General features: G+C 41.5%; 1 protein-coding gene across 1 annotated transcript in view; it reads left to right on the forward strand.

Moving 5' to 3' along the window:
• LOC110502464 (protocadherin-15-like) overlaps positions 1-24,195 on the forward strand; it is a 278,820-nt gene that overhangs the window by 9,829 nt on the left and 244,796 nt on the right. The window contains exons 2-4 of the mRNA XM_021580491.2: positions 4,578-4,696; positions 23,126-23,140; positions 23,480-23,545. Coding sequence (XP_021436166.2) covers positions 4,606-4,696; positions 23,126-23,140; positions 23,480-23,545 — 172 coding nt within the window. The 5' untranslated portion in view covers positions 4,578-4,605. The remainder of the gene's footprint in view (positions 1-4,577; positions 4,697-23,125; positions 23,141-23,479; positions 23,546-24,195) is intronic.

Here is a 24,195-nt window from a genome sequence, read left to right on the forward strand (position 1 = left end):
CCAGCATCACAACGACAATTAGCGCATGCTAACTAGCTAGCCATTTCACTTCGGTTACACGAGCCTCATCTCGGGAGTTGATAGGCTTGAAGTCATAAACAGCGCAATGCTTGACTTACCACGAAGAGCTGCTGGCAAAACGCACGAAAGTGCTGTTTGAATGAATGTTTACGCGCCTGCTTCTCCCTATCACCGCTCAGTCAGATACTTGCATGCTTGTATGCTCAGTCAGATTATATGCAACGCAGGACACGCTAGATAATATCTAGTAATATCATCAACCATGTGTAGTTAACTAGTGATTATGATTAATTGTTTTTTATAAGATAAGTTTAATGCTAGCAACTTTCCTTGGCTTACTGCATTTGCGTAACAGTCTCCTTGTGGATTGCAACAAGAGAGAGGCAGGTCGTTATTGCGTTGGACTAGTTAACTGTAAGGTTGCAAGATTGGATCCCCCGAGCTGACAAGGTGAAAATCTGTCCTTCTGCCCCTGAACAAGGCAGTCAACCCACTGTTCCTAGGCCGTCATTGAAAATAAGAATGTGTTCTTAACTGACTTGCCTAGTTAAATAAAGATTAAATAAAGGTGTAAAAAAAAAAAGAATCGGCAAATCAGTGCCAAAAATACCGATTTCCGAATGTTATGAAAACTTGAAATCGGCCCTAATTAATCGGCCATTACGATTATTCGGTCGACCTCTAGTTGAAATGTAATGTTGAGCGCTCTCTCTTTCGTATGTTTTTGTTAGTTAGTTCTGTCCGTGGTGCTGAATGCAGAGTGTACAGTACTTTTCCCTCCGTGTAGTTCATTGCATGTTTAAAAATGAAAATACCTACCAAAAGGAGAACATGGATGTGGTTTATTTTTGTACTTGTTAAACAAGTAAAACAAGTAGCATATCTGGACGTGATTTACAGTAGATATATCTGTCAACACAGTCATACACATGTAAAATCCTGTAATATGATTCTGGCCCACGATGGGAAAAATGTATTCTAATGTGGCCTTCCATGGAAAATAATTGCACAGGCCTGGTCTAAGCCCTGTCTAAACTGAGGGTGGGGGTGGAATTGTTTTAAAAAGGCCCAGCATCGTCCGGTTAGGCCGTCATTGTAAATAAGAATTTGTTCTTAACCCTCCTGCTGTGTTACGGTCAAATTGGACCGAGCCCTGGGAGACACAAGTAGTGAGAGTACATGGTGCAGACACAGATCCTCTCCACATCACCAGGTAGGAGCGGCCTGAGTGTGATGGGAGGATTAAGAGGAGGATATCATGGTTCATGGTGTTGAAGGCAGCAGATAGATCTAGGAGGATGAGAACAAAGGAGAGAGGGTCAGCTTTGGCAGTGTGGAGAGCCTCCATGACACAGAGAAGAGCAGTCTCGGTTGAGTGACCAGTCTTGAAGTCTGACTGGTTAGGGTCAAGAAGATCGTTCTGAGAGCGAGAGCAAGAGATTTGGTCAGAGACAGCACACTCAAGTGTTTTGGAAAGAAAATAAAGGGATACCAGTCTGCAGTTGTGGACGTCAGAGTAGTCGAGTGTTGGTTTCTTCAGGAGGGGAGCAACTCAGGTCATTTTGAAGTCAGAGGGAACACAGACAGTGGTCAGGGATGAATTGAGGGAAGTGAGGAATGGGAGAAGGTCTCCAGAGATGGATTAGATAAGGGAGGAGGTGATGGGGTCAAGTGGGCAGGTCGGACCTCACTATTCGCAGGATCTCATCTGGAGAGAGAGGGGAGAACGAGGTCAAGGCGTAGGGTAGTTATGTGTGAGTGGGACCAGTGGGCTCAATAAGCTGAGTGAATGAGGAGTGGATGTCGTCAACCTTCTTTTCATAGTGGTTGACTAAGTCGTCACAGAGAGTGAGTAGGGAGGGGAGGGGCCGGAAGATTAAGGAGGGAGGAGAAGGTGGAAAAGAGTTACCTAGGGTCAGAGGCAAAAGCTTGAAATTTAGAGCGATAGAAAGTGGTATTTACAGTGAATACAGAGGAAGAGAAGGTAGAGAGGAGGGAGAGAAAGGATGATTGTTCCTCTGGAAGTTTAGTTTAACTTGGCTGCTCGCAGCCCTGTTCTGTGAGTCCGCAATGAATCACTCAACTACGGAGCAGGAGATAAGGGCCAAGCCGGCCGGGAGAAAAGGAGACAGTGTGAGTCTTAGGATGCTGAAAGGAAGGAGAGTATAGCCGAAGAGGAGACAGGAGGAGAAGGATTTAGCAGAAGGGAGAGATGATAGGATAGAAGAGGAGAGAATAGTGGGATATAGAGAGCGAAGATTGCGACAGCGCATGACCATCTGGGTAGGGGCTGATTGGCTAAGGTTAGAGAAAAGGGACACAGAAAAGGAAACAATGTAGCGATCAGTGACCCAGAGAGGGTTTGCATTGAGATTAGTAGGCGGACAGCCTCTAGTAAAGATGATGTCAAGTGTATTGTCTGCCTTGTGAGTGGGAGGGGACTTAGAAAGGGTTAGGTCAAAAGAGTCAAGGAGGGGAAAGAGAGAGTTGGAAAGAAATTAATTGAAGGCAGACGTCTGTAGGTTGAAGTCATCAAGTACGAAGAGCGGTGAGCCAGCGTCAGGAAATTCGTTTTTCAAGGTGTCAAGCTCATTGAGGAACTCTAAGGATACCTGGTGGGCAACATATGACAACAATTTTAAGCTTGAGTAGACAAGTGACAGTGACAGCATGGAATTAAAAAATAAATTAAACAACACATAGGAGAAATGAGTAGCCCTGTGCCACCACTGCGATGACCAGATGTTCTCAGACTATGAGAGAAAACGTAGTCAGATAACACCTGGAGAAGCAGTGTTCACTGGGATGAGCCATGTCTCCGTCAGACCCAAAAAGTCAAGGGACTGAAGGGCAGCATATGCTTAGATGAACTTGGCTTTCTTGACCACAGATCGGCAGTTCCAAATGCTGCCAGAGACCAGGAATTCCACATGGGTTGTGCGCACAGGGTACACTAAATTAGAAGGGTTGCAGCCAAGGGGTGGGGGTCGTCTGTAAAGCTTACAGGGAGAGGAGCGAACAGGTATAGAAAACACACACATACACTACATGACTAAAGGTATGTGGACACCTGCTTGTCAAACATCTCATTCCAAAATCCTGGGCATTAATATGGAGTTGGTTACAAATGACCTTTCCGATTGAGAATGGTTCTTTATAGAATCATTCTCCATAAAGGTTCTATAAATAACCATAAAAAATGGTCCTATATAGCCCCAAAAATGGTTGTAACCATAGCGAACCCCTTTTTTGGTGCAATATTGAATATTTTTGGATTGGTTCTTTATAAACCCTTTTTAAAAAATTGTTATTTATAACACCATACACGTTCCAATTCGAATGTTATGAACATGGTTCTTTATTGAACCTTTAAAAAGTGTTTTAATATAGCACCAACAAGGGTTTCGCTCGTTACAAACCAAAGAACCACTATCTGGTACTATTTAGAACCCTTATTTTTGTGTGTACAGAGGATGAGAATCATGTTGTTTTTTAGTTTCCCCATATGTTGTCCTTTGTCCTTGTGGAAACAGTCTCATCCAAAGCAAAGGACATAGTTAAAGGATACACATTCTGTGTTCCATCATACCGTTGGGGTAGTTTTGTGATCAATTCTGATAAGCAAAGGAAGCTAAGGAGACAGGACATCAACCATCAACTCTCTCCTTGCACCTCCATCTTCCCCTTGTATGTTCCTGTCAGTATGTTCCTTTAGAGTCACAGTAAAGCCTGGGTTGTGGCTAGAAACATGATCATTGCTTTGTCGACCTTGTGGGCCAGGAGAACATTCAGTTGAGTCACAATGCCTCCAAGTTTGTGCACCCCTTGTTCTCTTCTCCTATAGTCACATGGATTTATTTATCCTCATGGGGACAGGGAGGATATGACAGTTAAGGCTCAGACAGGATGTCATCTAGGGAGAATCCTGAAAGATGGCCCTCCTCTCCAGGGTTCCTAGGCACTGAAGTCTGGCTTCAAATGTCTCCTGATCAGCCCTGTTAAGACAGATAGGCATTTGTGTGAAATTAACCTAGCTTCAAAATGGAACACCACTGAGATGAGAGAGAGATGAAGAGGCAGAAAGAGAAAGAGGGAGAGAGAGAGAGAGAGAGAGAATAGGTTGTGGGAAAAAATGTGGAAGAAGGAGAAGAAAGAAATGTGGAAGAAGAAAACAGCTGCATGGGTTTGCTCTCCATTTTCCCCTTCTGTAATCTGCTAGTTATATGTAAAATATGTGTGTGTGTGTGTGTGTGTGTGTGTGTGTGTGTGTGCGTGTCTGTCTGTTTCTGTGTCTGTTTGTCTTGGTGTCTGGATGTGGGCTTGCAAGTGTGTGCGTAAGCATGTAACGTCCTGACAAATAATAATAATAATGTTGTATATGTGTGTGTGTGTGTGTGTGTGTGTGTGTGTGTGTGTGTGTGTGTGTGTGTGCATTTATGTCTGTGTCTGTGTGTCTGTGTGCGTTGGACAGGTGTGTGCTGGACAGGGATATCTGGGCTCAAATGCGCTATCTCTGACTAGTAAATTGAAAGTGTCTCTCTTTTCCTTCTGTCCAGGTGGGCAAGCAATAACGTTTGAAAGAAGATGCGACGGGGGTCCTGTCACTTCAGATGGCTGGGGATAGACATGGCACTTCTCTGTCTGGCCACCTACAGCTGGGCCCAGGACACAGAAGGTACAGTAGACAGACATGCCTTACAAGGAAATTCCACCACTTTTCAACCTCATATTCATCATCTCCAGCACTAAACCAGTGTCTACAAATGTCTACAAAAAAAGAAGGTCCTAAAAAATGCTTCTCTGTGACATAACAAGGGAGGGTACTTTCTTGCTCCCTACACCACTGCGAATCTGATAGTGTTAGAAAATCCCTGTTTTAAAAGGTTTTTACTTTTGATGATGTAATCAGGTCAAACTTTTTAACTTAATATTTTGTTCTACAAAATGGAGAAACGTGCTGTTTTCATATATGTTAACACAGGTATTGCACTGGAGATAATGAAAAATAAGTGCTTTTTAACGGCATGTGTGAAGTAGGGTATTGTGACAGCAAATCAATACATTTTCATACAATTTACAATTAAGTGTCTATTCTATTCTATTTAGGATACATGGGCTCCGATACGATGCAGGAACAATTTGGTGCAATTCGGTTTGATTAGAGCAGGTATTCCCAAACTGGGGTACTCCCAGGGGCACTCGCAATGCCATTGGGGGTATGCCAAATAAAAATGTGATTCACATAAAAATTCTAATACGTTTTTTTTTCTTTAAAAAATTATAATCTTCACATTTTCAAACAGTCCATTTAGTAAGGTCCGCGTCCATAGAAACACATACCAGCTCTTCTGGTAGTACTGCTACTACCAGCAGTACTACACCTACACCTGTCGACGACACAGGTTGTTCTGCTTCCATGAGCACATCCAATGCTATCATCAGTAATTCTACATTTGTTGTTAGCCCAGCTAGCATGGACACTGATGATTGTGAATCTGATGCAGCCGAAGAGCTACTACCCCCTTACCCGGGAAAGCACAGAACAACAGACAGGGACGTTCGACCTTCGAAGAGGTGCAAATATGATGAGAACTACATTGATTTGGGGTTCACTTATATTGGGAGTAGTGCCTTTCCTCAGCCACAGTGTTTAATATGTGCAAAAGTATTATCTCACAACTCGATGAAACCTTCACACTTGCGCAGACATTTAGAAACAAAACATGCCAATTTGAAAAATAAGCCAAGGGAGTTTTTTGAGCCAGAATTAAGACGACTTTCGAGTGGTAAAAGCAACAGATATAGTGCGCTACCGAGTGGCTAGGACAGGCAAGCTCCATACTATTGTGGAGGACTTAATTCTTCCTGCTGCCGCAGATATGGCTGGGACAATGCTAGGGGAAAAGGCCAAAAAAACTATACAGACAATTTCTCCATCAAACAGCACTGTTTCAGGACGCATCAGTGACATGGAAGGAGATATTTTGAAAAAATTACTACTTCGCATACAAGCCAGTGAATTCTATGCGTTACAGCTGGATGAGTCAACAGTCATGGCGGGTCTGGCACAGCTCCTGATATACAGTATGTCCATTACATTTATGGGGGGTCAATTAAGGAAGACATCCTCTTCTGTAAACCACTGTAAACCAGTACAACAGGAGAGGATATTTTTGAAGTACTGGACAGCTTTGTGACACCAAATGGACTTTGGTGGTCAAGATGTGTTGGTATCTGTACTGATGGTTCAAAAGAGGCTCTTGCTGCAAATGGAATGCCTGACAGCTTGAAAGACGTTTTGGACACTACAGTGAAAATGGTTAACTTTGTTTGAGCAAGGCCCCTGATCTCTCATGTATTTTCTGCACTATACAATGATATGGGCAGTGAATATGTAATGTGTTTACTACATACAGAAAGAAGTGAGCTGGTTATCTAGTGGCAAAGTATTCACACATTGTTTTGAATTGAGAGACAGCTTAAAGTTTTCTTTACTGACCATAATTTTCACTTGTCTGACCGCTTGCATGAGGACGACTTTCTCACATGACTGGCCTATTTGGGTGAGGTTTTTTCTCTCATGAATGATCTGAATCTAGGATTACAGGTACTCTCCGCAACTATATTCAATAAGTGGGACAAAATTGATGCTATGATTAAGAAGTTGGATCTCTTCTCTGTCTGCAGTAACAAGGACAACACACAGGTCTTTCCCTCCTTTCAGATGATCTAACCACGACTCCATTTTGTTGCTCCCAGCCTATAGGGTAGCCTAGTGGTTAGAGCGTTGGACTAGTAACCGGAAGGTTGCGAGTTCAAACCCCCGAGCTGACAAGGTACAAATCTGTCGTTCTGCCCCTGAACAGGCAGTTAACCCACTGTTCCCAGGCCGTCATTGAAAATAAGAATTTGTTCTTAACTGACTTGCCTGGTTAAATAAAGGTAAAAAATAAATAAATTCTAAAACAGGAAGCACCCGTGCTCAGGGTTGTTCAATGCTGGTCCGACCAATCGGATTCCACACTTCAAGATTGCTTCGATCACGTGGACTGGGATATGTTCCGCATAGCGTCGGCCAATAACATTGAGGAATACTCTGATTCGGTGAGCGAGTTTATTAGCAAGTGCATCGGTGATGTTGTACCCACAGCGTCTATAGAAACATTCCCCAACCAGAAACCATGGATTGATGGCAGCATTCGCGCAAAACTGAAAGCACAAACCACTGCTTTTAATCAGGGCAAGATGACTGGAAACATGACCGAATAAAAACAGTGTAGCTATTCCCTCCGTAAGGCAATCAAACAAGCTAAGCGTCAGTATAGAGACAAAATTGAGTCGCAATTCAACGGCTCAGACACGAGAGGTATGTGGCAGGGTCTACAGTCAATCACGGACTACAAAAGGAAAACCAGCCCCGTCGCGGACCACGGTGTCTTGCTCCCAAACAAAATAAACAACTTCCTTGCTTGCTTTGAGGACAATACTGTGCCACTGCCTGCTACCAAAACCTGCGGGCTCTCCTTCACTGCAGCGAATGTGAGTAAAACATTTAAACTTGCTAACCCTTGCAAGGCTGCGGGCCCAGATGGCATCCCCAGCCGCGACCTCAGAGCAAGCGCAGACCAGCTGGCTGGTGAGTTTATGGACATAATCAATCCTTATACCAGTCTGCTGCTCCCACATGCTTCAAGAGGGCCACCATTGTTGAGGTTCCCAAGAAAGCTAAGGTAAGTGAGCTAAATAACTATCGCCCCGTAGCACTCACTTCCGTCATCATGAAGTGCTTTGAGAGACTAGTCAAGGACCATATCACCTCCACCCTACCTGACACCCTATACCCACTCCAATTTGCTTTTCCGCCCCAATAGGTCCGCAGACGACACAATCGCAATCACACTGCACACTGCCCTAACCCATCTGGACAACAGGAATACCTATGGCGGAATGCTGTTCACCGACTACAGCTCAGTACGTAACACCATAGTACCCTCCAAAATCTTGATAAAGCTCGAGACCCTGGGTCTCGACCCCGCCCTGTGCAACTGGGTCCTGGACTTCCTGACGGGCTGCTCCAGGTGGTGGGGGTAGGTAACAACATCTCCACCCTGCTGATCCTCAACACTGGGGCCCCACATGGGTGCATTCTCAGCCCTCTCCTGTACTCCCTGTTCACCCATGACTCCGTGGCCATGCACACCTCCAACTCAATCATCAAGTTTGCAGACGGCACTACAGTGGTAGGCTAGATTACCAACAACGACGAGACGGCCTACAGGGAGGAGGTGAGGGCCCTCGGAGTGTGGTGTCAGGAAAATAACCTCACACTCAGTGTCAACAAAACAAAGGAGATGATTGTGGACTTCAGGAAACAGCAGAGGGAACAGCCCCCTATCCACATCGACGGAGCCTAGCATAGCAGAGCCTAGCATAGCATTATGCCATGATAAACTTACACAGATGCTTGTCTAGCGTTGGCTGTAATGCATATTTTGAAAATCTGAGATGACAGTGTTGTTAACAAAAGGCTAAGCTTGTGTTTGAATATATTTATTTCATTTCATTTGCGATTTTCATGAATAGGAAAAGTTTATGTCCGCTGCGTTATGCTAATGCATTTGAGGCTATTATTACGCTCCCGGATACGGGTTTGCTCGTCGCAACTGGTTAACATCTCCTAACCATGTGTATGTGTATGTGACAAATACAATTTGATTTGAAATCTCTGGAAGACCAACAGGTTTCCCTCAAGGATTTCCCTGTACTTAGCACCATCTATCATTCCTTCAATTCTGACCAGTTTTCCAGTCTCTGCCGATGAAAAAAATCCCCAAAGCATGACGCTGCCAAAACCGTGCTTCACTGTAGGGATGGTGTTCTCGGGGTGATGTGAAGTGTTGGGTTTGCGGCAGACATAGCGTTTCCTTGATTGCTAAAAAGAAACATTTTAGTCTCATCTGTCCGAGTACCTTCTTCCATATGTTTGGGGAGTCTCCCACATGCGTTTTGGCAAACCCCAAACGTGTTAGCTTGGTTTCTTCTTCAAGCAATGGATTTTTTCTGACCACTCTTCCATAAAGCACAGCTCTGGGAGTGTCCTATGGACTAACTCCATTCTCCGCTGTGGAGCTTTGCAGATCCTTCAGGGTAATCTTTGGTCTCTTTGTTGCCTCTATTATTAATGCCCTCCTTGCTTGGTCTGTGAGTTTTGGTGTGCGGCCCTCTCTTGGCAGGTTTGTTGTGGTGCCATATTTTTACATGTTTTAATAATGGATTTAATGGTGCTCTGTGAAATGTTAAAGGTTTCGGATATTTTTTCATAACCCAACCCTGATCTGTACTTCTCCACAACTTTGTCCCTGACCTGTTTGGAGAGCTTCATGGTACTGCTGCTTGCTTGGTGGTGACATTTGCTTAGTGGTGTTGCAGACTGTGGGGCCTTTCAGAACAGTTGTATATATACTGAGATCACGTGACAGCTCATGTGAGACACTTAGATTGCACACAGGTGAACTTTATTTAACAAATTATTTGACTTCTGAATGTAATTGGTTGCACCAGGTCTCATTTAGCGGCTTCATAGCAAAGGGAGTGAATACATATGCATGCACCAGTTTTGCACAAGTTATTTTTAAAATTTCACTTCACTAGTTTGGACTATTTTGTGTATGTCCGTTACATGAAATCCAAATAAAAATATATTTAAATGGCAGGTTGTAATGCAACAAAATAGGAAAAACATCAAGAGGGATGAATACTTTGCAAGGCACTGTAGCGTAAGAGCCCAAAAACACGAATAACAAAACGCCTGGAATTTCAGCATGTTCAGGTAGGATGGATTTTTTGGTCCACGACATGATATTACAATATGATCTGATTGTTCTGACTGTTCTGACCAATAAACAGTCATATTTTATTTAAGCAATAAGGTTTGAGACGGTGTGGTATATGGCCAATATACTACAGCTAAGGGCTGTTCTTTTGCACAACGCAAAGCCGAGTGCCTGTATACACCCCATAGCCGTGGTATATTTGCCATATACAGTGGGGCAAAAAAGTATTTAGTCAGCCACCAATTGTGCAAGTTCTCCCACTTAAAAAGATGAGAGAGGCCTGTAATTTTCATCATAGGTACACTTCAACTATGACAGACAAAATTAGAAAAAAAATCCAGAAAATCACATTGTAGAGGATTTTTTATGAATTTATTTGCAAATTATGGTGGAAAATAAGTATTAAATGTACCACCCTTGCCCGGAAATTTGTCACTCGTTCATCCCGCGATGATTGTGTTTTCAGCCACCGGTAGCTTGTGGGTGCTTTATATGCGCTACAGTCAATTATGATTGCATGTCTACTCACATTAAATATATCATTATTAATACATGTCTACTGTACGACAGCTAGTTAGATAAATAACAGCCTGCCTAGCTGGAACTTCTGAAGAAGGAAAATGTTTTATTTCCACAATTTCCAAAAGCTAACCAAACAAAAACATTATTACTTATATGAGACGTGTTTCTGCCGTCATGTTCATTAATTTCTAAGTTATTCATATTAGTTTTAACTTACACTTGTTTGTTGACTCCATATACTGACGTTGAGGTTTTCATTTTTGGCTGACATTTCTTAGCGGATTCACAATCGTCGCGAATGGAATTATAGGGAGTTTCAGGCCCCGAAGTGAACATAATTGTACACTCGCAAACTTGACTAAAAAAGAGGGCTGAGGGGCTTACGTTGCAAACGTCCCTTGCTTAGCTAATCATTTGGACCGCCTTCCAAGATGGTGACGGGGATTCCACCAAGGGCATAAGGCGAGAGTAAGTAGACGAGGGTGTGTCTTTTATGAGTTTGAACCGCAGCCTAAGCATAGACCTTTCTCACAACGTAGCAATGCCCACTTGTGCTCAACTTCCTAGCCGATACATAACTTCCTGTCCCGATCCCGTCCTATCAGCCTGATATCATTACCTCAGTATATAAATATAATCAGATTTATTTTGTTTTTTTATCCTTCTTGTTGAAAATTCTGTTTATCTGTTCAGTTAGTGATTTTTGTAATTCGATTGTGTTCTGTGTCTTTTTTTTGTCCCTTTAGCTAGCAAATGTTAGCTACCAGTACCTAGCTAACGTAAGTGCTATCATTAACGTTATTAGTTGGTGCGGCATCTTTATTGAAAATTAAGATTTCTTTTAACCTTCTAGTGGGGTTCGATATCTGAAGAAGGGAGCAGTACCTTTGCTATTCCAGTGGAATAACTACCATGTCCATGAGATCCTCATGTTACTGATGGGAAGCATCAACTGCATCTGGGCTGTGGCTTGCCTTCTCATAAAACTACCAGTGTGTGCCTGCTGTGAAGGCATGAGCCAAGGAGCAATGAGCTACTACTAAAATGCATCTTTCCTTTTTTTGCTGTGACCATCCACATTGTCTAACACCCTGTAGTCCATTTATTGATGATAAACACTACTGCTCATACTCCAAACACAAAATGTTTACAGTGACAAGAGAACAGAAAAAATGTACTTAATTATTTTAAATTATTAATTAATAAATTAGACAGATGTTGGTTTGTTTCTCTTTCATTAATTGAAAGATAAAGGATCCTGTAGGAGCCTGTCTGTTGTTATTTAGTCTTTCCTGCCTATGAACTTTTCCATGTACACATATAAGTAGTACCAGTCACCCTTCTCTCTAATTAGTGAGAACACCACTGGGTCTCTATGTATTCTCTCGACCAGAATTTCCTCATAGAGATGACCTTGAACTTGTCAATAGTAGGCATGCTGCCTCTTCAGGGAAGGTTCACCGTTATGCATGTGAATGTACTTGCAATCCACAAAACCTTTTACATTTGGGTAATCTCCAGTCCATCAGGAGAAGATGCAAGTCAAGGGACATCAGGATGTATGATGAGGCCACAGGGTGAGAAGTTGACATTCTGCATTTTGCAATAGTCACTAGCTGCTTTCAACTCCAGTCCCCTCTTCATGTCAGCTGTTTGTGCTGTGCCTTTGAGGATCCTTTCAGGTAGATTGCCTGCGGATGTCAGCCCTCTCACATGGCAAGCCTCTGAACCGTGATGAGGTCAGTCCTCTATTTTATGGGCTGTTGCGAAGCTCACATGAAGAGACAATGTGAATCTGGTCTTCTTCACTGAGCACAAATGTGCAGCCTTGAAAGTTGCTCACCAGTCTGTAGCCATCAACAGGCAGTGAAGCGAATGGTGGTGTCTCCATACGGTAAACTATGTGTCGCGCTGTGATTGGAGGCTGATGGTAAGACAAGAGGCTCCCCACCAGTACCTTTCCAAAGTGGGAGTCGACTAAAAGCTTTTCAGCAGACATCCCCATAGCGCAGATCAAAGGCTTGGAAAAGAGGGTGTAGTTCTTGTACCCCTCTTCTATCTGGAGAACTGAGAGGTCAGGGAGCGGTCCAAGAAGGGCGCAGTAGAGAGTACTTCTGCAAAGCAAAGCAGCCTCTGTGGTTAGCCAATCTAAACAACGTACTTGAAACCACCTGAAATTAAAAAATGGTAAATAGTCAAAGATACTACCTAGTATACTGGCTATTAGGGACTACTCACTTAATCCCTCCTTCTGCCATGCACATTTTGGTGGGCTTGGTAATGGTCATTTTGCCTACGGGCCCAGGTTGCAGACCCCAGACTGTACAAGGGCACTATTCTAAATCTAATCATGAGACAATTTAAGTTTTCATTAAATAATTTCTTAGCATTATGATGTGATTATAACCATATGATGTTGATATGTGGTATAGCTATTAAAACATACCATATTCCTTGGCTTAAGCCACTACTGATATGTCTCAGCGGTGAGGTGGGACCACTGATGTTTCCATCTGGGAATAGTGTGCAGACTGGGATAGTAATGCAACAAGTATAGTGATGTTGTGTCATTGTTACTTGCTCAGGGGGCTTCAGTACAACCTACGCGGCGATATAAAAAGAAAATGATTAGACTATATAATCACTCAACGTGTGTCACGACCAGCAAACAGATGTGACTGGAGCAACATGCAACAGCCACTAAATTCATTACAACAATACAGGTTTAAACATTTCTATTAAGGATATACGTATGCTCTTGATTAAATTTAATCTAATGTATCCAACATAAAAGAGTTTACAGAAACAGCAAGGAAGACAACTGAACAATTACTACACTAACACGGAACCCAAACAGGCTGCGCGACAGCGCCATTGTCTGTTATGGTGCATAAATGTATTTTGTCCCCCTACACCAAACGCGATCACAACACACAGGTTAAAATAGCAAAACAAACTCTGAACCAATGACATTCATTTGGGGACAGGTCGAAAATAATTAAACATGTATGGCAATTTAGCTATTTAGCTTGCACTTGCTAGCTAATTTGTCCTATTTAGCTAGCTTGCTGTTGGTAGCTAATTTGTCCTGGGATATAAACATTGAGTTGTTATTTTATCTTAAATGCACAAGCTCCTTTACTCTGCCAATTAATCCACACATAAAACGGCCAACCCAATCGTTTCTAGTCATCTCTCCTCCTTCCAGGCTTTTTCATCTTTGAACTTATTTGGTGATTGGCATCTAAACTTTCATAGTATTACCTCTCTAACAGCAAAATATCTTTCAATCACCCATGTGGGTATAACCAATGAGTAGATGGCATGTGGGTACCTGCTTCTATAAACCCATGAGGAGATGAGAGAGGCAGGACTTTCAGTGTGATCTGCGTCAGAAATAGAAAGGAGTTATATTTTAGCCCCGGGCATCGCAGACGCGCGTTGCCGCGCGCGAGCAGTGTGAGTGCAATAATTGAATAACATGGATTTCTAAATGTATTTTTGCGACGCTCGCGCACGCGACGTGTCCGGTCTGGTCAGCATGTAAGAATGGTTTCATAGACATGAGTTAAGCCCAGTCCTAGACTAATCAATGCCTCTTAATGCAGATCTCCATTGACAGGAACTTCTTAGTCTAAGATTAGGCTTCATCTCTGACTGTGTCACCAGCATGTAGTGTGTCACAAACAGCTTACATTTTACCCTACACTCAAACTGTGTGGTTTCTCATTTTTCCTCATGGATCTCTAGCAGCAAGCCCTTATGCTGACCTCTCCCCTGTTCAAAACTGTTTTGAATAAAAAGAATGAGCAATCATAAGGTTAGCTAGCTACTGTAAAAGGCATGTCTTAAACTACATTACAGCTTTGAGGAAACATCCTTGTCTGGTCTGATAGGCAACTTGGCTACACTTACCTTCATAGTTGAAAAGGTAACTGTGGACATAAAGTCTGAATCCTTTTTCCAACTTCGAGGTCGGTGGTTTGCTGCTTGTTGTCTTGGCCAGACAATGTACATCCGTCACTGTTATCTTTGGCAGCTCTTGCAAGCACCTTGTGTGGCTAATTGCTAGACACCTTACTAATTAATAACTAGCTAAGAGACACAAAAAAGACAAGGAACACAATAATCTAATTACAAAAATCCCGACCTGAACGGATAAACAGAATTTCCAAAAATAATTATTTAAAAAACCCTGTAGAAATATGATTATATTAATATACTGAGATAGAGCCGAGCAACTTCAAGGCTAGTATGGCTACAATCAGGCTGACAGGACGGGATTGGGACAGGAAGCTATGTATCGGGTAGGAAGTTGAGCAGAAGTGGGCGTTGCTATGTTGTGCAAAGGGACTATTGACTGTATGGCAGCGGTTCAAACTTATAAAAGAAACACCCTCGTCCACTTACCCTATGGCCTTGGAGGAATCCCCATCACAATCCTGGAGTGAGGCCCAAATAATTAGCCAAGCAAGGGAAGTTTGCAACGTAAGCCCCTCAGCCCTCGTTTTTAGTCATGTTTGCAAGTGTACAATTATATTCACTCCGGGGCCTGAAATTCCCCATAATTCAATATGCGACAATTGTACATCCGCTATGAAATGTCCGGCAAAACTTAGAAACAATATCAATGGAGAAGTCAACATACAATTGTAAGTAAAAACTAATGTAAATAGGTTAGAAATTGTGCTACTAATTCGCATGACGGCACAAACACGTCAGGTTAAAGTAATGATGTTTTTGTTTGGTTAGCTTTTGTAAATTGTAGAAATAAAACATTTTCCTTCTTCAGACGTTCCAGCTAGGCAGGCTAACGTTATTTAGCTAATTAATTTGCTAGCTATCATACAGTAGGCCTATATGAATAAATATATAGTTAATATTAGTAGACATGGAATTTTAATTGACTGTAGTCCATTCTAGTCAGATGTCATGATACGTCATCCATAGTGTCGACTTAATTTGAGGTCTGAGGGGATAGGGTGTATCTTTTAAGTGTTTGTATTGCAACCTAGCGGTGTTCCATTTGTGTTCTGCGCTTTAACCTCAACAAAAATCTCACAATTAAAATTCCTCAAGCATACAAGTATTTAACACCATTTTAAAGATACAATTCTCGTTAATTCAGCCACAGTGTCTGATTTCAAAAAGGATTTACAGTGAAAGCACCACAAACGATTATGTTAGGTCACCACCAAGCCACAGAAAAACACAGCCATTTTTCCCGGCCAAAGAGAGTCACAAAAAGCAGAAATAGAGATAAAACTAACCTTTTAGTTCACTAACCTTTGATGATCTTCATCAAATGACACTCATAGGACTTCATGTTACAAAATTCATGTATGTTTTGTTTGATAAAGTTCATATTTAGTTCAAATCTAAGTTTACATTGGCGTTTTACGTTCAGTAGTTCTAAAACATGCGGTGATATTGCAGAGAGCCACATCAATTTGCAGAAATTCTCATAATAAACATTGATAAAGATTATACATGGAACTTTAGATAAACTTCTCCTTAATGCAACCGCTGTTTCAGATTTTTTTTAAAGTACAGCCTTTAGACAACAAAGCAGCCAAAAGATACCCGCCATATTGGGTAGTCAACATTACTCAGAAATAGCATTTTAAATACTCACTTACCTTTGATGATCTTCATCAGAATGCACTCCCAGTAATCCCAGTTCCACCATAAATGTTTTGATTTGTTCGTTAATGTCCATCTGTTATTTCCAAATATCTTATTTTGTTAGGGCGTTTGGTAAACAAATCCAAAAGCTTGTTCAAGTCGCAACGAACGTCGGACGAAAAGTTAAAAAACTTCCATTACAGCCCGTAGAAACATGCCAACCTAAGTATGGATTCATTCTTTAGGATGTTTTTAACATAAAACTTCATTAATGTTCCAACAGGACAATTCCTTTGTCTGTACAAATGAAGTGGAATGTAGCTACCTTTCACGTGAGAGCGCCAGACCGAGGCTGTGGCACTCTGCCAGACCACTCACTCAAAGAGCCCTTATGAGCCCCTCCTTTAGAGTAGAATCCTCAAAACAAAATACTGTTGACATCTAGTGGAAGCCTTGGGAAGTGAAACATAACTAATATCACCCTGTATCTTCAATGGGGGCTAAGTTGTAAAACTACAAACCTCAGATTTCCCACTTCCTGGTTGGATTTTTCTCAGGATTTCACCTGCCATATGAGTTATGTTATACTCACAGACATCATTCAAACAGTTTTAGAAACTTCAGAGTGTTTTCTATCAAATACTAATAATAATATGGATATATTAGCATCTGGGACAGAGTCGGAGGCAGTTCACTCTGGGCACGCTATTCATCCAAAAGTGAAAATGCTGCTACCTATCCCAAAAAGTTGAATCACATCTAAGTTAACTCACCAAAGTTAAAAACACTAATATTCAGGTTGAAGAACCACTTTGACCCTTTCAGAGTACTACTTTACATTTCTGTTTTAAAACACATTCTGGTTATTACAACACTTACATTGGGTTTACATTCAAACAACCTCCAAACACCACATCTTAGCTTAGGTGCAATACTTCTCATGGTTTCATTTGACAATCATGGTGTTTTTAGACTTTCTATTTTTGAAGTGTAGAAAGGTCCATAGAATGTAGCCTATACCTGAAACAATCATATACTAATTGACACCAGGAATAAAAGTGGATTAAGGTACAAATGTCTGAAAAAAATGACAAATTTTAAGAACAACAATCTCAACAGCAAACTTCTATGCACCATTGGGATCACAAAATCAGAGAGACACTCATGCACTGTGCAACTTCACCTAGGTGCCTCCATACAATGCAAAGTGCATTAGCCATCTAAAAATAATTAATTCAACAACAAACGTTTATCCACAATAAGGATTACCTAAGCAGAGAGTCACTCATCTGATCAACAAGCAGCGCAGCAACTAGACTAATGTTTCATTAGCCAACTCAAAAAACACAGAGAGGCTTTGTTCTGTTAATCTAATGGAACATTGCTTTAATGGAAATCTGTTTTTCCCAATAAAATAAGTGGAAGTAGGGAAGGAAAACTGGAAATGTTAAAGAGGCAATACTCCATTAGTAATTGGTAATCAAGGCACTATACACTCCAACAGCTTACTCCAAGAACAATCTAAATATTAACATTTGAACCTCGGGGCAATTTGCTTTTATTTGGGAAAATAGTATCCTGTACAAATCAACAGACTGACTCCCCCTCGAGCTACAACACTTCAATTACCAAACGTTTATAATCTTTCTCACAAAAGAACCAGGCCCAGAGATGGATGGAGACACAAGTAACCTTTTTCAGATTTGATGTGGTTGTTTTTCTGCAAGATCTTACTTTTTTCCATGATTGGGATATAAATTGATTTAACCTGTCTACGATATTGGTTCCCAATTGGGAATCAACCCTCCCACGTTCAGCTGAAACGGTGGCGCATGGAACGCAAAAATATTCTTAAAAATATTTAACCTCCACACATTAACAAGTCCAATAGCTCAAATGAAAGATAAACACCTTGTTCATCTAGCCAGCAAGTCAGATTTCTAAAATGTTTTACGGCGAAAACATAGCACATATATATATATATATGTAAAACCACCACCAGACACAGCTCATTTGAATAGCCAAAACATGCAATCAACAAACGCAGGATTAAAAAATAAATCGCTCACTAACCTTTTGAAAATCTTCATCAGATGACAGTAATATGACATGTTACACAGTACATATTTATTTTTTCAATAATATGCCATTTATATCCAAGCTACATTTCTACGTAATGTTGGAGTCAACAGAAACACAGATTTAAGCATGAATATTCCCTTACCTTCGATGGTCTTCGTTCAGAATGTTCTGGAAGGGTTCATACTTACCCAATACATCATTTGGTTTCAAGTCTTGCGTCTTTGTATTAGCTACTGCTAATAACATCAGCTGAAATGCACCCAAAATGTCCTCTGGTCCGGAAAAGTTGCGCATCAAAACTTCAAAATTACATATTATATGTCGACTAAACAGGTCAAACTAAGTGCAGAAGCAAGCTTTATGATGTTTTAGACACGCAAAACAAACTTCAATTCAATCGGCCATCGTCTGCCCTTCTCTTGAGTGCTGGAACAAAGGAATGGCTGGGACCAATTCGCGCCCCTACGCACAGCCTATTCTCTTGTGGCACGCACTAATTTCACTCCCATAGGGTCAATTCTCGCGGGATTTGAACGATTCAAAGCTCTACTGAAAGAGGACATCTAGCGGAAGAGATATAAAGTCTCCCCAGAATCATAGCTGGTTGGGAAGGGTGGGGCCATGACGTCAAAGTTGCTCAAACTTTCATGGCCACAAAAAATAGTTTGGAAGAATGCCTGCCCTGTGAGTTCTGCTATACTTACAGACATAATTCCAACGGTTTTAGAATCTTTAGAGTGTTTTCTATTCTATTTGCATATATTAGCAATTTTTGACAGATTTTTTTTTCAGTTTACTAGGGGTACCCAATCTCTCCAAAGGGGGCATATGTCTGCCATATCCTTAACAGGTTTTAAAGGTATTTTCATTAGAAGCAGGCTTGCACATACAGTGGGGCAAAAATGTATTAAGTCAGCCACCAATTGTGCAAGTACTCCCACTTAAAAAGATGAGAGAGGCCTGTAATTCTCATCATAGGTACACTTCAACTATGACAGACAAAATGAGAAAAAAAATCCAGAAAATCACATTGTAGGATTTTTTATGAATTTATTTGCAAATTATGGTGGAAAATAAGTATTTGGGCAGTAACAAAAGTTTATCTTAATACTTTGTTATATACCCTTTGTTGGCAATGATAGAGGTCAAATGTTTTCTGTAAGTCTTCACAAGGTTTTCACACACTGTTGCTGGTATTTTGGCCCATTCCTCCATGCAGATCTCCTCTAGAGCAGTGATGTTTTGGGGCTGTTGCTGGGCAACACTGACTTTCAACTCCCTCCAAAGATTTTCTATGGGGTTGAGATTTGGAGACTGGCTAGGCCACTCCTGGACCTTGAAATGCTTCTTATGAAGCCTCTCCTTCGTTGCCCGGGCGATGTGTTTGGGATCATTGTCATGCTGAAAGACCCAGGCACGTTTCATCGTCAATTTCCTTGCTGATGGAAGGAGGTTTTCACTCAAAATCTCACAATACATGGCCCCATTCCATCTTTCATTTACACAGATCAGTCGTCCTGGTCCCTTTGCAGAAAAACATCCCCAAAGCATGATGTTTCCACCCCCATGCTTCACAGTAGGTATGGTGTTCTTTGGATGCAACTCAGCATTCTTTGTCCTCCAAAACACAGCGAGTTGAGTTTTTACCAAAATGTTCTATTTTGAACATTAGCATGACCTAGTGAATGACCTGCAGAGAGCTGGGACCAAAGTAACAAAGCCTACCATCAGTAACATACTACGCCGCCAGGGACTCAAATCCTGCAGTGCCAGACGTGTCCCCCTGCTTAAGCCAGTACATGTCCAGGCCCGTCTGAAGTTTGCTAGAGGTCATTTGGATGATCCAGAAGAAGATTGGGAGAATGTCATATGGTCAGATGAAACCAAAATATAACTTTTTGGTAAAAACTCAACTTGTCGTGTTTGGAGGACAAAGAATGCTGAGTTGCATCCAAAGAACACCATACCTAATGTGAAGCATGGGGGTGGAAACATCATGCTTTGGGGCTGTTTTTCTGCAAAGGGACCAGAACGACTGATCCGTGTAAAGGAAAGAATGAATGGGGCCTTGTATCGTGAGATTTTGAGTGAAAACCTCCTTCTATCAGCAAGGGCATTGAAGATGAAACGTGGCTGGGTCTTTCAGCAAGACAATAATCCCAAACACACCGCCCTGGCAACGAAGGAGTGGCTTCGTAAGAAGCATTTCAAGGTCCTGGAGTGGCCTAGCCAGTCTCCAGATCTCAACCCCATAAAACATTTTGGGAGGGAGTTGAAAGTCTGTGTTGCCCAGCAACAGCCCCAAAACATCACTGCTCTAGAGGAGATATGCATGGAGGAATTTGCCAAAATACCAGCAACAGTGTGTGAAAGCCTTGTGAAGACTTACAGAAAACGTTTGACCTCTGTCATTCTATATAACAAAGTATTGAGTTAAACTTTTGTTATTGACCAAATACTTATTTTGCACCTACAATATGATCTTCTGGATTTTTTTTTCTCATTTTGTCTGTCATAGTTGAAGTGTACCTGTGATGAAAATTACAGGCCTCTCTCATATTTTTAAGTGGGAGAACATGCACAATTGGTGGATGACTAAATATTTTTTGCCCCACTGTATATATTATTCAGGCTCGGGTCTATTTTCCTGAATTTCCGCCTGACTGACGTGCCCAAAGTAAACTGCCTGTTGCTCATGGCGAGAAGCCAGGATATGCATACAATTGGTAGCATTGGATAGAAAATGTTAAAATAATTTCTGAGACTATAACACAATTGATATGGCAGGCGGAGAAAGTGGAGAAAGAAATGTGTATCTGATAATCACACGCTGCTATTTATTGCTAACCAGCAGATGTCACTAATCTGCATTGTGAACAGATAATGAAGCTCTGAGTAATGAACTGTTTTCTGGTACAATTTGGTGAAAGCAATGAAGCCTTCAGAATGCCTCAGTTACCCAACACTGCTGGTGGTTTGAACACTGCTTGACAATGCCTGTCAAAATGGTATATAATGGCAAATTATCAAATGCATAGAACAATGTTAAACGTTACGACACTTCAATAAAAGGGTTTGCATTCTGCTCTGGACAGGTTTGAAAACATCATAATGGTGTTTAGAAACTTTAAGGAGAGGAAACAAGACCAAATGAGAAGGTTTCTAATTCTGCACTAAACATGACTTTAAACCTTTTTTGTTAGTTCTCCAAGTCCCTGGCAAGGTGTTTCACAATACTTGATTAAGTGGTGTTACAACACACCATGTAATGTTTTAAAACATCTCAGGATGATTTGTTTCAATACTCCAGCAAAGTTAAGGTTTTGTCTCCTTCAACTTGGTGGCAGCTCAGTTGCCACTAGTGTTGGTGTTAGAAAAACACTTAATTTTAAGTGTACCACTAGGTGGCTCCACTTTTAAGATTGTTCCACGCTGAGCGAGGGCAGGATGTGTCTAGTTATGGAGGAAGGGATCACTGTGATGTTCATCATAGTTATATGTATGAACAATGACCTTACATTCTAGGTCACATTGAATTGGACATGGCCTGTGTAGTCCTGGTCGATACCCTGCCTCTGGTTACAGAGAGACAGTATTGACGATGTGTCCAGTCATGGGTTTGATGCAGAAGATACAGTATCTCAGCACGTTTTAGCTCAATTTTCATAACAGGCCTAGGTGTACTGAAAGTGAGGGTGCAGTTTAGTTTTAGTTCTATACGCTATGGGGTTTTATCCAGCTTCCACTGCCACTGCTCAGTTTGTATTGATTTTCACTAGTTATCATTCTCTATACAATCGGTCCAACTCGCATTATGTATTTGTGTTTGTGCGAGAGAGAGGGAGAGTGAGAGAGTCCTTCCCTCTCCTATCTGTCTTTCTCTCTCTCTCTCTCTCTCTCTCTCTCTCTCTCTCTCACACACACACTCATCCCTTTCTCTCCAATTCCATTTTCCTCCTCTGTGTCCATTTTCTCAATACGATAAGTTGTGTTCTCTTCCGAACAGCTTTGCTCTGGCGCTTGCTGGATGCACAATGGTTGGCTGGGTCCCTCCACTCCCCATGCTCAGTTTGTATTGATTTTCACTGGTAATCACTCTCTATACAAATCGGTCTAACTCTCATTATGCATTTGTGTGTTTGTGTTGGTGTGTGCGTGTGCGAGCAAGCGGGAGAGTCCTTCCCTCTGGTGTATGTGTCTGCTGCCTCCTGTCTGTTGTGTTCTCTTCCAAATAGCTTTGCTTTGGTGCTTGCTGGTTGGACAATTTATCCCTTGTCTTTTGGGCTCTCGTACCCCTTTTCTTATTGAATCAAGTTAACTCGCTACACACCTCCTGACTTCTTCACAATTTAGCTTTTTAGGATTTGCCCTGGCCGGCCAGATAAGTGGATAAATCTATAAGCAACTTTGCTGTGGTGTGTGTATATGTATATACCAACTTCAACAATAGGTTTCACACCACATTACCAACCCGAAGACCATTACGGGTTGTGGTATTTAGGGAGTTCAGCATAACTAAGCCATGTTTAGTCGTATGAATACAGAACTCATATGAATACAGAATTCCAAGGGTGGGTCAGTTATCAGGAAGCATCTCTGACATTCTCTTCTAACTCCGGGATTTTACCCGAGAGGGGAAAGTCCCAGACAGAGAATATTGGAAAACAAACACCAACACCCTGGAAAAGAGGTCAACACTAAATGAAATATGGTGTTCTCTTTGGATGATTTTCAAGATACAATTGTATGTAGAAAATAGGCTAACTATGTTGTGATGAATGTATCTTTAGAAGTGTTTCCTACTCCCATGCCAAATAACATCCATCCAAAGAGGTATTTGAAAAAGATTTTGTAGAGCTGTTAGTTATTATGATTAACTTACTCTCTATTCCTTCACTCCCCTCCTCCTTTCCTCTACTCTAATGTTTTTTCTCTCCTCTAACATAAAACCTCTTCTCCAAACCAACAATTTCATGCTATTCTTTTTCTCCCATGGTTCTTTTCTGCTTTCCTTTTGGCACCACTAACCCTGATCTCTACAGACTGGCGGTACGAGGGTAAGAGGGCAACCTTTTACTTTTCCTCATTCTCTCTATCTATCTTATTTTGTCTCTGTGTGCTCGGAGTCATTTCCATCTGTGCAACTCCCTGCATTGAACACTGTGCTCATGTTGTCACCCCACATGGTTGTCATGTATTGTCGTCATGTATTGTTGTGAGTTGGTCATCACTGCGCTTTTGTATCAGTGTCCTTAAACCCGTCAACGTGCTTCAACATTAATAGAAAGGATGAAACCATTCATAACCAGTTATGACAGTTGCTATCAGTTTATGACATTGAGGCTCTTTGTGGTATTGGTGTGTTTGTTTTATTGCCTTCTCTCTCCACCATACAGAATGTAAACTGTCCCGGTCTGGCCCCCCTGCTACCATAGTGACCATTGATGAAGAGAGCCCCAATGGTATGTACTGCCTTTGTTTTCTCTGTACCTGCTAGGCTGTTCAATATATGCCATTCATAACATACACTACTGTTCAAAAGTAGTGTATGGTGGTCACTTAGAAATGTCTTAGTTTTTGAAAGAAAAGCAAATGTTTTTGTCCATTAAAATAACATCAAATTGATCAGAAGTACAGTATAGACATTGTTAATGTTTTAAATGACTATTTTAGCTGGAAACAGATACTTTTTTATGGAATATCTACATTGGCGTACAGAGGCCCATTATCAGCAACCATCACCCCTGTGATGCAATGGCACGATGTGTTCGCTAATCCAAGTTTATCATTTTAACAGGCTAATTGAAAACCCTTTTGCAATTATGTTAGCACAGCTGAAAACTGTTGTCCTGATTAAAGAAGCAATACAACTGTCCTTCTTTAGACTAGTTGAGTATCTGGATCATCAGAATTTGTGGGTTCGATTACATGCTCAAAATGGCCAGAAACAAAGAACTTTCTTCTGAAACCTGTCAGTCTATTCTTGTTCTGAGAAATGAAGGCTGCGTTGCGACACCGTGTATAGCTTTGTGAAATGTTAGGCTTGACATAAGAAAATCAAGACCAGGCCTACCAATACAAATGTGTCCATTAGCTAAAGAAAAGCTATACA

This window comes from Oncorhynchus mykiss, chromosome 23, assembly GCF_013265735.2.
Source record: "Oncorhynchus mykiss isolate Arlee chromosome 23, USDA_OmykA_1.1, whole genome shotgun sequence".
NCBI classification, from domain to species: Eukaryota; Metazoa; Chordata; class Actinopteri; order Salmoniformes; family Salmonidae; genus Oncorhynchus; species Oncorhynchus mykiss.